Here is a 15,893-nt window from a genome sequence, read left to right as displayed (position 1 = left end):
CCGGTCTCGGCCCCTGCCTCCAAAGCCATGAGGCCGTCAAGTCCTAACGTGTAAGCCACCCAGCGCCTTGTCCCGTCGGCTCTGCACGACGCCTGGCGGTCTGGGACTAGAACAAACACATTCAGCATTGTTTGTTCAAGAACAGAATAAGGCCTCACCCTTCCATGGAGACAGATTCTGTGCACTTCAGAACTTCTGGGGGATTAGAGGAGAAGAAGCAATAAAAAGGAATTATAAAGGCAAGGAGACAACTCAGCCAAGAGGATTTGGAGGCTAATAATTATGCAGAGAGAGTAATGATGAGGAAGAAAGAGTATTAACCAATACGGCTCGGTTTTAATTATACGAGAAAATTATTTTCATCGATTTCATGAGTTTCCCTTTGAAGGAAGTTAAAACCACCGCATGCAGTTTGCGAAGCTGTTGTGTATGCTGTGTCCACGGTTTTCAAGGCTTCCTAATCAGAAGATTTTAAACCTGAATCTGCAAACCTTTCATCTCGGGAAACTACAGTTAGCGACTTTTCAGTTTGGAAAATCAAATCGCTCTACTTTCTGCTCAACATTGCTGCCGACCTCAAACTGCTCTAAAAAAGAAATCCTGATGAAAAAGAGGCAACATCTAGGTAGATAAACGTTCTATCTCTAGATAAACTGCCTTCCTTTTGGAAATGTGTGTGTTCTCGTCATTTCCAGCCCACTCTTGTGGTGTCGGGAGGAAATGCAGGCACATTTTTTATATAACAGTGTTGTGAGATTTGTGGACAGCTTTCAAACTCCCAGTCTCAACCCTTACAAGAAGAATGGCTTGTATCCCTATTCTTTTCTGTTATTCTTTCCACAAAGATGGAATACTTAAAACACGTGGAGCATCATGAAAAGCGTCAAATGTATTAAAAATCATGAGCTCCATCAATTAGCACAAAAGAACCAATCGTGAATGTATAATCAGGGAAACTCCATATGTGGAGTCCGACGGAGGTTTAGAGCTGGAAGGACATGAGCTGTCGACGAGCTCTTGAGGGCAGGTTTCCTGCTGGCTGTATGGATGCTGGGGTCTGGACTGTAAGGAGGACTGAGGCCTGGACTGTTCATAGATCCAGGGGTCACCTAGAAAGGTCTGAGCAGTGAGGAAGCAAGCAGGGGCTTCTCTCAGCCGTATGCATCCAACATGACCCCTCAGCAGTTGAACTGAGCAGAAAAGACCACTGAGGAACAGAGGAAGCAACTCTTCTCCCAGGTTCCCCCTAAAGCGCAGGCATCAGGCTCCCTGGGCAGCATGGGTTTCCTTCCTGCTCACCAGAACTTCACTTCATATCCGGAGTGGCCAGCCTTCCCTCAGCCGTGACCCTCTCCTTACATGCGTGGTCCTTTTTCCTCTTTTATAGCTCCTCTTAATATCTGTCTGATTCTTAATTGAATGCATAGCCCTTTCTTCCTTCCTCCCCTCCTTTCTTCCCTTTCTCTCTGCCATCACGCATGCGTTTTTTCCTTTTCCTGCATCTCCGTTTTCTTGTGGAAAATTAGAGGCCCAAGGAGTCTGCTTTTCAGCGCATGAGGTTACGCTGTATTGCCTCTGAGAGATACATACTTCAAAAATTCATTTTTACTGTTCTTCATATCTTCTCAGCTTAATACTTTCCCAGTTTACTATATATATATAATATATATACTTCTATGTATTTTTACATGTATACTTATATATATAATTACATTTTTATATTATATATACTTCTCTATGGACTTCCCAGGTGGCGCTAGTGGTAAAGAACCCACCTTCCAATGCAGGAGACAGAGAGTCACAGGTTCAGTCCCTGGGTTGGGAAGATCCCCTGGAAGAGGAAATGGCAACCCACTCCAGTGTTCTTGCCTGGGGAATCCCAAGGACAGAGGAACCTGGCAGGCTGCAGTTTAGGGGATCACAAACAGTTGGGAGTACTACTGAGCACGCACACACACACACACACACACACACACACACCTTTCTATATGTATTTTTAATGTAATCAACAGAAACCAGAACACATGCCTTTATTGTTCTCAAAGAACAGATACTCTGTGTCTCTCACAGAGGATCCATAACTGAGTGTTGGATCTTGTTATCCCCCCACCCACACCCCCCAAAAGACTAATGCTCAACAATTTTATCTCTGTCACTTCGCACTTCTTGACTAATTAGTGATCACTGTCAGATACCAAACCTCAGGGAGCAACAGCTGGGAAGCATGACAGAGAGATAACCCAAGTGCCACTGGATAAAATCAACCAAACCATGCTGCTCTACCTGACCCTGTAACCGAGAGGATAAACAACTAATACTCCTGATATCTTTGGACAGCAAGAGGTCAAACCAGTCAGTCCTAAAGAAAATCAACCCTGGATATTTATTGGAAGGACTGATGCTGAAGCTCCAGTACTTTGGCCACCTGATGCAAAGAGCCGACTCATTGGAAAAGCCCCTGATGCTGGGAAAGATGGAAGGCAGGAGAAGAAGGGGTCGACAGAGTTTGAGAGGGCTGGATGGCATCACCCACTCAATGGACATGAGTTTGAGCAAACTCAGGGAGATAGTGAACGACAGGGAAGCCTGGTGTGCTGCAATCCTTGGGGTCGCAAAGAGTCAGACATGACTTACAGACTCAACAACAACAACATACCCGATACTGTCCTTAGTCAAATGACATGTCAGAATCTGTCTGTGGAAAATATGTGTGACTCTAAGATATGACTTTACTTTTTATGGAAGTCTGCCTTCTAATGGGCTATATCCTCTCTAAGTGGACCTATAGCTCATTCCCCAAACACCCACCTTCCCGCCATCAGTCTCATTCCTTCCAATATTTTTATAATTCCTTTTTTTAAAAAATTGCTGTCTTATATACTTTATTTTCACTTGAATGCCCTGCTTCGAATGTCAAAACTATTGGAAGTCAATTCAGTTCACATCTGACAAATAAAGATGATCATTCTAGTTAAATTCTTTCATTAAATTTAATATTGACTCTCACATATTGAAACTAATTTTCTTACTTCATCCACTAACAATTCTAGAATGTTAGCTTTTCATTAGAGTCCTAGTATGACAAACTAAGTTTTGGCATTTGTTTTGAGTAAAAACATTTTGATGAAAATCAAAACTATTTTTGTTCACATTTAATGCTTCAAAAACTGGTGATCGCATTAAGAAAATAGTTTCCCCCTACCTCATTGAAAAGAAAGCACATATTTGAAGTCAGGATCTATTTACGAGGTGTTTTGATGTCTTAAAGCCATCAATGTGTGTGTGTGTGTGTGGGCAGGAGAGCACACACACGGGATCGTTTGAGCATGTTCTGTGATTACACAGAAAGTCTGTTTTTCTTTTTTGGAAAGAAAAGCAGGAAATGTTGTTAGTACTCTAAATACATTCGTGGATGGATCAAAGCATTAGCAAAACTCTCTCTTCAATTACCAGTCACTGTTTGAGATTCCACAGCCGTTGGCTTTTTTTTTTTTTTTTTAATGTAGTTTCCTGTTTTTAAGGCTGTTTCCTTTGCAGAGTCACCGTTACTAAGGATTTCCAAATTAAAAAAGACTGAGTAATCTACCAAAACAACACTGGTCTACAGTATGTGAGCTCCACTGCATCACTTCATGGGAAAAATAGCAAAAATAAGTAGAATAGGTAATTTCCTTAACCGGGACCCTGCAGTTTTCTTCCTGGGTAACAACGCTGCCCTTAGTCATTCAGTCATGTCCGAATCTTTGCGACCCCATGGACTGTCCCAGCCCGCCAGGCTCCTCTGTCCCTGGAATTCTCTAGGCAGGAATACTGGAGGGGGGTGCCATTTCCTTTTCCAGGGGATCAAACATCTAGGAGAGACCTGCTATTTTCACCTCCCCCTAGACTCACGTGACACAGGTAGACGAGTTTCTCTGAATTCTGGAAATGCACTTCATGAAATCCCATACACAGCCTTCCCATCTGTAAGGGCAACCCAAGCAGAAAAATGAAGGCGCCTTGAAACCATAGGTGGATCATGGGGATGGAAGAGGAGCCAAGATTATAAGAATAAGAATAAGTCAAGATTCTCATTCCTTCCGTCGAGTGACTTTGACCAGCCACGCCTGGTTCAAGCCCCTGGTGGTGGTGATGCTGGTGGCGGTGATGGTTTAGTTGCTCAGTCCTGTCTGACTCTCTTGACTTCACGGACTGTAGCCCATAGGAGGCTCCTCTGTTCGTGGAACTCTCCAGGCAAGAATACAGGAGTGGGCTGCCATTTCCCCTCCAGGGGATCTTCCCCAGCCAGGACTTGAACCTGTGTCTCCTACATCACAGTCGGATTCTTTACCAACTGAGCCACCAGGGAAACCCCTGGTACCTGGGACAGGAGGAAGAACACAGGTCTTTCTGTCCCACCAGCAGCCCCTGGCTCTGATGGTTTGCACAGGTGGAGACCGCTGCAGTCTAGGGTGTGGGCTTCTCCCCACACGGCTCTCCTTCAGCCCTTCGGTGAACTCTACATCAAGGCCACCCTAAAAGGAATCATCAAGGATGCAGTGGAAAATTAAACCATGTATTTGGTGAGCAAATATGTCCTTCATCTGATACATTTTCTCCCTCTTTATTTACTTAGAATAAATTTTTCATAACTAAAAATATCACTGTAGCCATTTTAGGGCAATAACAATGTAACATGATATTTACCAGCTGTATGTTACTTCTGTTGAGGCTGCAGAAGACAGTCTTTGTTCTTTTAGTAAAATCCTAGAAAAGTTTAGGACCCTTTGTTGAGGAAGTTCTCTGTTGAGCTTTAAGACATTTCTAATTTATCCCTAAATTTAGCTTATGGTCTTAGGAAATGAGTGAATTCTTTGTAGGACTTCTCTGCCATTTTAGTGTGGGCCTTTGATCTTCATTTGGTACAGTTTTCAGTTTTGAGAGCAATCTGTCTTCTGTCTAGCATGCACTTAGCTGTTCTCCCTGAATGAACTTTACACAAGCAGGCACTTGTGTGGCCAGTTCTTGAGACTCTATATCCCCTTTCTTCCTGATTCCTGATACGTGTACTGATGTTTTACTATTGGGTCATCAGTTCAGTTCAGTTCAGTCGCTCAGTTGTGTCTGACTCTTTGTGACCCCATGGACTGCAGCAGGCCAGGCCTCCCTGTCCATCGCCAACTCCTGGAGCCTATTCAAACTCACATCCATCACGCCAGTGATGACATCCAACCATCTCATCCTCTGTCGTCCCCTTCTCCTCCCACCTTCAATCCTTCCCAGCATCAGGGTCTTTTCCAATGAGTCATTTCTTCACATCAGATGGCCAAAGTATTGGAGTTTCAGCTTCAGCCCTTCCAATGAATATCCAAGACTGATTTCCTTTAGGATGGATTGGTTGGATCTCCTTGCAGTCCAAGGCACTCTTAAGAGTCTTCTCCAACACCACAGTTCAAAAGCATCAATTCTTCAGTGCTCAGGTTTCTTTGTAGTCCAAGTCTCACATCCATATGTGACTATTGGAAAAGCCATAGCTTTGACTAGACGGACCTTTGTTGGTTATGTACATGTGCTAATATATTCAATCCACTGAAATGATCTCTTACTGCTCAGTGGTGTTAATGCATGATCCTTGGTTTCTCTCCTTCATTAAACAAATAGTGTTCTCCAGGAGATAAATGGATTGCTAGGCGTTCATAGTAAAGATGGAGTAGTTAGAGCTAAAAGTGATATTAGCCTTAAAACTTATCATATGGGTCTGACACACTCGCCACTACTCCTTTCAAAATAAAACTAATCAGTTTCAAATATATGCTTTAATTGGGGGTTACCTGATGGCTCAGCAGTAAAGAATCCACCTGCCAATGCAGGAGACACAGGTTCAGTCTCTGGGTCAGGAAGATCCCCTGGAGAAGGAAATGGCAATGCACTCCAGTGTTCTTGCCTGGAGAATCCCATAGACAGAGGAGCCTGGTGGGCTACAGTCCATGGGGTCCTAAAGAGTTGGACACGACTTAGCAACTAAACAGCAACAACAGCATCCTTTAATTACTTACGATTTGCCCGTGCCTTAAAAAGATACTGTAAAGATTATAAATATATAGATGCTCCTAAGTCTTATTCTTTCTGCAGATGGTCACTATGATTTGGAAATTTTTTTCTAGATTTCTGAGATTGACTTCTTATTTTATATTGTTTTACCAGGCCAATGATCAAATAATTGCAGAAATTTAGCAAAATCTCTACAGGCCACTTATTTTATTTTTACCTTTTTTTAAAATGTAGATACAAGTTGTATACTGGTGCTAATTATATATTTTTGTATGTTATTTCTAAATAAATACTAGGTTATATGCGTGTGAAACCACTGTTGTAACAAATATAAAACAAAAGAATATTAAAGGTGAAACACTAATTTCAGAAACTGTTTTTTGCAATGCTAAGGATTTATGTGATAGTAAAAAATGGTCTTGTGCTAAGTCCCTTCAGTGGTGTCCGACTCTTCGTGACTCCATGAACTGCAACCCTCCAGGCTCCCCTGTCCATGGGATTCTCCAGGCAAGAACAGTGGAATGGGTTGCCATTCCCTTCTCCTGGGGATCTTCTCAACTCAAAGACTGAATCTGTATCTCTTACATCTCCGTCATTGGCCAGCAGGTTCTTTATCATGAGCACTGCTGGGAAGCCCTCCAGAAAGTAGTCTTGGTAATGAGCAAACCACTGCATTTGAGTTTGGGTGTCACTTCCCGTTCAAGGTGGCAAGCTGAAACCAGACTTTTACTTCCCACCTACCTCTGACCGTTACTGAAGTTGAAGTAAAAACTACAAAACGGGATACATTCATGGAAGCTATAAAACCTAGGAAGTGGGACACGGCTAAAACAGAGACTGGTTTTAAAAATGTACAGGAGGGCAAAGGCAAGTGCAGGCCTCTGGGGGACACCGAACCTCGTGGGCCGGCAGAGCAGGCTCTGAGAGCGCCCCAGTGAGGACCATGAGCTGCTCCGGGGACAGAGAGAGAGCAGGGCAGAAGGAGCAGGAGCTCGGCGATGGGTTAAAGGCCCTGAGCTGACGTCTGAGCCAACAGACTCTCCCCAGTCCTGCCCGTGCAGTGGCGTGCCTGCCCACACCTGCCCGGATCCACTCTCTGGACACTGAACGTGCTTCCTGGGTGGGTGTGAAGAAGCCTTCCTACTAGGGACTTTTGGGGGTGTCGGGAAGGGAGCTGACATTTGCCCATTTCATCTCCGCTCACTCACCCTGAAGACAGTCCTGCCTCCAGGAGAGACGTGCCAACTGAAGGTGACAAGAGGAAGAAGCATTGCAGGAAAGGACCAGAGTCCACCCCATGTGGATAAAACAAAATGAAACAACTAAAATGGTAAGAAGGTGGAAATGGGGAAAGGAATTTATAATCAGAGCCATGCTAGAAGGAACTTCTCCAGTGTGGAAGAAAACCATGATTAGATTGCAAGAGCCCCAGAAGGAGAAGCTGCGAAGAAGCCATGTGGCGATATAATTTCTTGAAATTTTAGGAAACAACCAGTCCAGGTTTGATGCATGAGACAGGGCGCTCAGGGCTGGTGCACTGGGATGACCCTGAGGGATGGGATGGGGAGGGAGGTGAGAGGGAGGTTCAAGATGGGGAACACAGGTACACTCATAGCTGATTCATGTCAATGTAATGCAAAAACCACCACAATATTGTAAAGTACTTAGCCTCCAATTAAATACATTAATTTACCAAAAAAAAAGTGATACATCAAATTCCAATTCAAAAAAAAGAAAACAACAAATACATGAAATATCCAAAGAGATGTCACAAGGTATCCAAACCCACAGTGAAATGAGAAGGATATTAACGTCTGTGTCATAGCCAAGATTTTAGCCCCTGTGGTCTCTCCTGATAAGCCCATGAATATGGCACATTACATGGAAGAAAGGACTTTTCACATGGCATTAAGGTGGCTAATCAGCTGACCTTAAACTAGCGAGATCATCCTGGGCTAACCAGGCCCACCCAGCGTAATCACAGGATACAGAAGTGTCAGCCAGAAAGATGAAGCTGAAGGAGAGATCACAGAAATGGACAGCATTGGAAGGACTCAACGCACTGTTGTTAGATTTCAAGACGGAGAAAGGGGCCGTGAGCCAGGGACCCAGGAGGTCTCTGGATGCTCAGGAGTCTCCAGACAGCAACCAGCAAGGTAGCAGAGAGCTCAGCGTTACAACCACTTGAAACTGAATTCCGCCAGCCTCCTGACCCAGTGTGGAGAATCATGGCCGACGCCTTGATTTCAGCCTCATAAGATAGTGTCACCATCATCCTGGGTTAAAATGGCATCCAGGTGTAATCTCACAGCTCAAACAATGAGAAACCAGGATTTGATGATTTGGAAAAATCTCAGTCTACTGAGATGGCAAAAGATTAAAAAAAAAAAAAAATTGCTCTTGGGAAATCATCCCCTGAAGAAAACAAAACAAAAATCCTGAGGTTGTGTCTGTACAACCATTCTGTGACCTCAGGAAGTTTGGAAGGTCAGAGCATTAAGTTGTACAAAAGGATTTTGAAGCAATTAGGTGTGACTCATAGACTCCCCTCAGCTCTTTGAGGAGGAGCTGTAAGTACAGGAGGGACTCTCTAGAAAGGACTTGTCGGGGAGCATCTTGTGACGTGGAGTCTCACAAAGCCAGCGAGAATTTTATATTAGCAAAGACACGGCCAGCTTGGGCAGAAAGGGGCAGAAAACAAGATGAAGTGAAGAAAGGCTGCTGTTGTTGTTCATTAGCTCAGTCATGTCCAACTCTTTCAGACCTCATGGACTGACTACAAGCAAGCTTCCCTGTCCTTCACCATCTCCTGGAGTTTGCACAAACTCATGTCCATTGAGTCCATGATGTTATCTAACCATCTTATCCTCTGTCACCCACTTCTCCTCCCGCCCCCAATCTTTCACAGCATCAGGATCTTTTCCAGAGTTGGCTCTTCGTATCAAGTGGCCAAAGTATTGAAGTTTCAGCATCAGTCCTTCCAGTGACTATTCAGGGTCGATTTCCTTTAAAATGGACTGGTTTGATCTCCTTGCTGTCCAAGGAACTCTCAGGGGTCTTCTCCGACACCACAGTTCAAAAGCATCAATTCTTCAGTGCTCAGCCTTCTTTATGGTCCAACTCTTACATCCCATTCATACAGGACTACTAGAAAACCCATAGTTTTGACTATGGAATAGCCTTGAATTTTTGACATATTCCTCCCATTAACTGTACTTGGTTTGGTTTGGTTTTGTTGCCTAAATTAGCTCTTAGTAAGTTTCTTTTAAATGCAACTGAATAATCCCTGAGTAAGGTACATTTAAAACAACATGCAAATATTATCATTGAGGGGAAAATACAAAATGTTAGTAATTTGATAATAAATAAGTTTTAGACATCTGATTATAGCCTCGAAAATGATGAGGGATTAGAAATTGAAGGAAGTAAAATTTTGATAACTTCTTCATCATTGATCCTGATAATCAGACAAATTTGTCCAAATATGTGATTTTTTTTTTAATAAAAGGTAAGTTCTAGTAGAATTAATAATTGCACATATTTAACAAATTAGAAGATATGCACTTAAATCCACACTCCAAATGATTCGATAAGCAACAAAGGAAATGGTCAAGAAACACTTTTAAATGTTTGCAAATGTTGTTACATGATGATTAAGGTAAGAGCAGGCACTACAGGTCTGACAGTGAGTGTAAGTGAATTGAACTGTCCTTTCAGATCATTGGGAAACTCTTCAGTGTACAACATACTACAGAGAGAAGTATACAAAGATCAAGAATATAGCTGTTATAATTCAATGTCAGATAGATATTGGTTCATTAGAGATTGCAAAGAGAAGAGTTTGTAGCGAAATGTATCAGAACAACATTTCCTTAACTGAAAATCTGCTTTTGCCCTTTGTTCATCCCCTTATGTATTTGTGCAATGAGATTATTATTTGAAAAATTCTTTCATTTGGCAATGTGTCCTTATGGCCCCTTTGAATGAGGAGGAAGAGTCAGTTGCTCTAAGTTGGCTTTCCTAGGAAGTGTCTGGGTCCAGATGGTTGAGCAGGAGGAACTCGGAGTCACACCTGTGAGGGAGTAAGAGAAGAAGGTTATTCAGCAGATGAAAAAAAAAAAAAAAACAGAAAAAAATCCGAGGCTGGTTTGGCTTTCACAGGTGCCCTGGTTGTTGGAGGTGGCTGCCCAGGGCCTGTGCTCAGCCTCGGGGAGTTTCCGAGGAGACCCCGAGACAGGCTTGATCCAGCTGCAGGCAGCAGTTCTGGCTGGAGGGGTGATCAGACACGGGGACAGAGCAGACAGATGGACAGAAGAACGCAGCAGAGCTTTCCAGGCAGACCCGAGAGAAAGACACTGTTACCAGGCAGAAATCCACAAGGGCGGAAGACTGGATGGGGCGACAACCACCACGCCCTCGCAGAAGCCAGGAAGAAGGCCGGTGCCTGTTTGAAAGGATTTGCTGACGCCTGGGGAAATGATCGCTAAAGCAGCAGAGAGGAAGCAAGGAGTCAACCAGACTTCTCCACAAGACTCCACGCAGGCACAGGAATGGACACCATGGAACACTTCGGAGAAGGTGACGACATAAGGGGACCGGCGGAGCTGTGTTCATGAGGCATCTCTGCAGCCCATGCTCCCTCGGCAGAGAAGAGCGCTGGCATACTCCCTTGTGGGAGGGGAACCCTATTTTTTGGAGATGGCTGGAAAAAACTGTTGGACCGGGTGACAGACATGAGCAGGATTTCCCATGCTAAAAAAAATAAATAAATAAGAGGCAAAGAAGAGAAAAGCAACTCGGAGAAAACAGAGAGGAAATGAAACAGGACAAAACAAAAGCACTGCAAGAAGCTCAGAGTGATAGAACGTACACGGCAACTGCGAAGCGAGAACAGCCACCTCGGCAAAAATGCAGAGTACATATGAAAAATGATGTACTGGTGGCTCAGAGGTTAAAGCGTCTGCCTCCAATGCGGGAGACCCGGGTTCAATCCCTGGGTCGGGAAGATCCCCTGGAGAAGGAAATGGCAACCCACTCCAGTATTCTTGCCTGGAGAATCCCATGGACTGAGGAGCCTGGTGGGCTGCAGTCCACAGGGTCACAAAGAGTCGGACACGACTGAGGGACTTTACTTTACTTACATATAAAAGAGCTCTCGGAAAATTACAGTGTCAGCATTTTTAAAAAGAGACAACCTCAGTAAGATTATTACGTGGTGTCAGTCTCTCAGTCGTGTCCAACTCTTTGCAGCCTCATGGAATGTAGCCAGGCTCCTCTGTTCATGGGATTCTCCAGGCAAGTATACTGCAGTGGGTTGCCATTTCCTCGTCCAGGGGATCTTCCCAACCCAGGGATCAAACCTAGGTTCCCTGTGTCTCCTGCACTGGCGAGCGGTTTCTTTACCACTGAGCCATGTGGGGGAAAATTATGGGAGTAATGCTCAAATAAATCTGAAGGATAAGAATTTCTAGACCAGAATTCCATGATTAGCCAAATGATCAGGTAAATGTGAGATAAGCATTTTAGGCATACAGCTTCTCAGACATTTACTCTGGAATTTGTCCTTATGAAAATACTAGATGCCTGGTCCACCAAAATGAGCTAAGAGGAATATGGAAAAAGAGAAAGGAGAGAGGCTGCCAGCATTGCCAAGAGGGAAGTTCATTGGAGTTTTCAGGCTGGAATCTGTGCATTAGGCATAAAAGCAACCAGCCCAGATGGTTAAAGACTGTAGGAGATAGTTTAGGAAAATAAAGCTGATAGGAAAGAGTTGGCAAAGTACTGGGTATTGAATTAGTAAGTACATAGAAAACTCTAAGATAATCGTTATGTCTAGGAAAAACTGGAATAAGAACAGAAAATTAAAGTTCACTGCACATCTGAGTTGAGACTTGTTTTTACAGCATCCTAACAAAGGAACATGTGTTACACTTGCTACACCATAGAGGAATGGGGGTTACCTTTGCCTGGAGAAGGCTCAGAATGAATGTTTCATCTTCATGTGTCCTGGGGAGGGGGAGATCTATAGATAGTGATTTTAGAAAAATGAAAAATCAAGAAGAGCGAAAAGCAGGTTATTTCCAGGAATGGAGCTAGTACAGAAAGAAAGAAAAGAAGGGCAATATTTGCCTCTGAGGAGGAAGAATTTGAGATGGGAGGGTGGACAAATTTCTTAATAAAGTATCTTGTAGAAGTATTTGATGACTAATATGAATGTGTAACTCTGAATAAAAGTTCTTAACAAATGGAAAAGGGAAAGAGTATTAATTTTTTAGTCAAGAAGAGTACATGTATTGACCTGAATGAATTACCTTATTTTTTTCTGAAATGACTTCAGGTATAAATCAGCAAGCTGGTTCTGAGCAACTTGGGAAGAACTTGTTATTTGGATGACATTGTTAAACATACTCTGTATTCTGACTGTTAACATTCCAAAATGTTTATCTAAATGCGCTTTAGATTTCTATTGTTGTAATCTTAACTATAAACTCTTCTTTAAGAATATAATTTTGAAAAAACTTATATACTTCAATAAATGACTAGTCTACCAATGAGGTATCTTATTTTGAAAAAAGAAATATCATACAATAAAAATGTCAGAGCTGCAGACCTCATTAATTCAGTTTTTTTTTCCATATTCTACCTAGGCGAAGGTGAAGTTTACCTTTGAATGCCTAAGAAGAAATGACTATTGTAAGCATCATTATAAGGATACCTTGGTCATTTTTTTAAGAAATGAAGGTTGCATTGTGTATTATTTAATAGACTCTTTTACTGAGTAAATATATATTGAGTTTATTCATGTAACAAATCTCATTAAGTATCTATTTTATTCAGACATTCTGCAACATATTGGGAATGTGAGGCTGATACTATATAGATTTTACTCATACAGTGACACATAAGTAAGGAAATTGACATGAAAATGAGCAGTTATGATTAAAAGAAAAAATATAATTGCTCTATTGAAGGAGAAATTAAAGTTATGAATTGATGGAGAAAGTTCCAGAAAGAAGCTTGGGCCATGTGGTACAGATTTGGGTGAGAGTGTCACATGTTCTGAGAACTGCCAGTAGTTCAGGATGTCTGGAGCCCTGAGCAGTGAGTCTGAAAGAGGACCCAGGAGACCTGATTTCATGAATTAAGTAGAGCCAATGAGACATTATTGTGTATGTTAGTCGCTTAGTCGTGTCCAATGCTTGTTGACCACACGGACTGTAGCCCTCCAGGCTGCTCTGTCCGTGGGCTTCTCCAGGCAAGAACACAGGAGTGGGTAGCCATTCCCTTTGCCAGGGGATCTTCCTGACCCAGGGATGGGACCCAGGTCTCCTGCTTTGACAGGTGGATTCTTTACTATCTGAGCCACCAGGGAAGCCTGAGACATTATTAAGAATAGTGATTACAATTCAGAGTAGCCAGATTTTTTCAAGTTATTTCTCTGTGCTATATCCTGAGTCAAGCACTTTACATACATAATCATATTTAATCTTTACAGCTACTCTATCATCATTTTTAAGTTTTTCAAGCTTAAGAGCAACAATAAAATTGATGTAGAAACATCATGCTCTCATAAGAAAGTGTTTCAGTCAAGTCAAAAGATAAAAAATGGCTTAAGTAACCTCATAAAAATGTTATATACAATGTAACAAGAAATGAGATTGGAGAAGTTATAGAAAGCCAGTTGTTTTATTTTTTCACCCATCAAAAGTTTCCAAAATATCCATTTGTCAATTTAAAAGTAAGAACAGTGTGTATTTTTAGAGGAAGAAGAGTGATTGAGATTCTGTGACTAGGGAAGGAAAAAAAAAAGGAGAGAAAATAAGAGAATGAGAGATGAGTTACACCCACAATTACGGAAAAGCAATGCTGGAGAATTGGAAAGGAAGAAGCATGGGGCAGAGGTCCAGGCAGAAGACAATAAAGGCTTCAGTTTAAGCAGGCATCAATAGGATAATAGCAAGTGGAAGAATAAGAGACGTGTTCGGAAAAGGGTCACCCACTTGGTGTGTAGATGGTTAAGCCGATTCATCACGAAAGGGAGATGGCAACCATGGTAAGGTTCCGGAAAGGAAGTGATTATTGACATGGTCCCTGTAGCTCTGGTATTACAGTTGGGTGGTTATTTCCTAAATGAAATATGCCAAAGTATGACTAGGTGGTGTCACTTTATGCATTGCATTAATTAATCACAGTCCTATTAAAGAAAAAAATTATGGTGGCTGAATGTCTTTGGTGGCACCACATGGATCCAGAAGGTGGGATTCTGATTTGGATGCAATGAAATCTTTCATCCCCGAATATCCATCACAAGCCAGAACTTTCAGGGGGTGACCACCAAGAGTCCAAAAAAGAACAGCGAGGAACCTAAAAGTGCTGGTGTGGGAGCACGGGGGGCCGCGGACCCAGACCGTAGTGCCGTGGCCTTCCTCTACGCTGGCTATGGCGATGCGCTGGATCGGACATTAAGGTCACCCGCTGCCCTCCGCCCTGAGCACCTTCCTGCCCACCTTGCTTCTGGCTAACCCTGCGCTTTCTTCATCCCCCACCCAGGGCTCTACGAAACCTTTCTAACCAATGATGAACCAGAATGCTGTGACGTCAGGAGAGAAGCAAAACCCAAGAGCCCCTCCAAGGGGGCAGTGGACAGAGGCGGCGCCTGCCCCCGGACGTCGCTCTCGGCCTCGTCGGCGCCCAGGCTGGGCCCCAGCAGACTTAGACTGTGCGTCCTCGTGCTGATGCTTCTCCACACGGTCCTCACGGCCTCAGCGGCGCACAACGCCACGGCCCTGGGTGTCGGGGGCGTCCACGCGCTGGATGAGCGCTCGGCCAGCGAGGAGTAGGGACTCCGCACCCTGGAGCGTCCTTGCCGCCCCGGCCGCCCGCCCGCGCACATCCGCGCCTGGGTACCGGACTTGCGGGCGCATCCCTGCCTGGGTACTGGACCTGCGCGCACATCCCTGCCTGGGTACCGGACCTGTGCGTGCATCCCTTGGCGCAAGGCCTGAATGGCCTGAATCCAAACCAGGAGACACACACACACACATATACCACACACATACACACCACACACACACACACACCACACACACACACACACACCACACACGCACATACACACACACACAGCTTTTTACGGACTAAAAGGCTGGAAAGTGACTTCGATTTCTCACACCATTTTATACACTGTGTTTTAATGTTTGGAGGTTTTCTTTGCTTTCCTTTGGACTTGAGTTTATCTGTTTTGTTTTTGCACTTGTTAATACAGGCTTTATTTTGGGGGATGGTTTCTCAGAGGTAAACTAAGTCTTTTCACTGTCTCTCTCTCTATATATATATATATATTTCTAGTCATTGTGTGTGTTCATCAGATAGTTCTGTCTCATGTCCTGTCTGTTTCTATTAGCGGAATGACAGCTATGACCTTGCGGTATAGCCAAAAAAAAAACAAAAACAAAAACAAAAAAACTACAACACACACACAAACACAAAAAAAAATCATAAAAAAGGAAAAAAAAAAAAAGAAAACAAGAAAAAAATAAAATAAAAAGCTCCCTAACTCTCCCTCCTGCCTAAGGAACCCACGCCCCCCCACCCCACCCGCCCGGGGCCTCCCTCCCCAGCAGATGCCATCGCTTGCTTCAGTCCTTATCGCCGCCGTGGGGGCACAGCGCCTGCTCTGCTGGGCCTCTGAGCCGCTGTTGCAGAAAGGGGGGCCCCCTTCTAGCTGAACAAACACGTGCTCTCCTTAACAGGTGGCATCAGACAGTTAACACATCTTTATGTTGAAAATAAAAAAGCAAAGAAAATTACCTTGAACTCCGCTGGGTTCATCCCAAGGGCCCCGGGCCTGCCCCGCTGGTCAG

At 43.6% G+C, this 15,893-nt stretch overlaps 1 protein-coding gene across 1 annotated transcript in view; it reads left to right on the top strand.

The window, feature by feature from the left end:
- The window catches only part of NALF1 (NALCN channel auxiliary factor 1), a 604,086-nt gene extending 589,216 nt beyond the window's left edge, over positions 1–14,870 (top strand). The window contains exon 3 of the mRNA XM_068984208.1: positions 14,581–14,870. Within this exon, the coding sequence (XP_068840309.1) occupies positions 14,581–14,870 (290 nt within the window). The remainder of the gene's footprint in view (positions 1–14,580) is intronic.
- Positions 14,871–15,893: the final 1,023 nt, after the last annotated feature.

This window comes from Capricornis sumatraensis, chromosome 12 (genome assembly GCF_032405125.1).
Source record: "Capricornis sumatraensis isolate serow.1 chromosome 12, serow.2, whole genome shotgun sequence".
NCBI lineage: Eukaryota > Metazoa > Chordata > Mammalia > Artiodactyla > Bovidae > Capricornis > Capricornis sumatraensis.
This window is presented reverse-complemented; position numbering and strand designations above follow the sequence as displayed.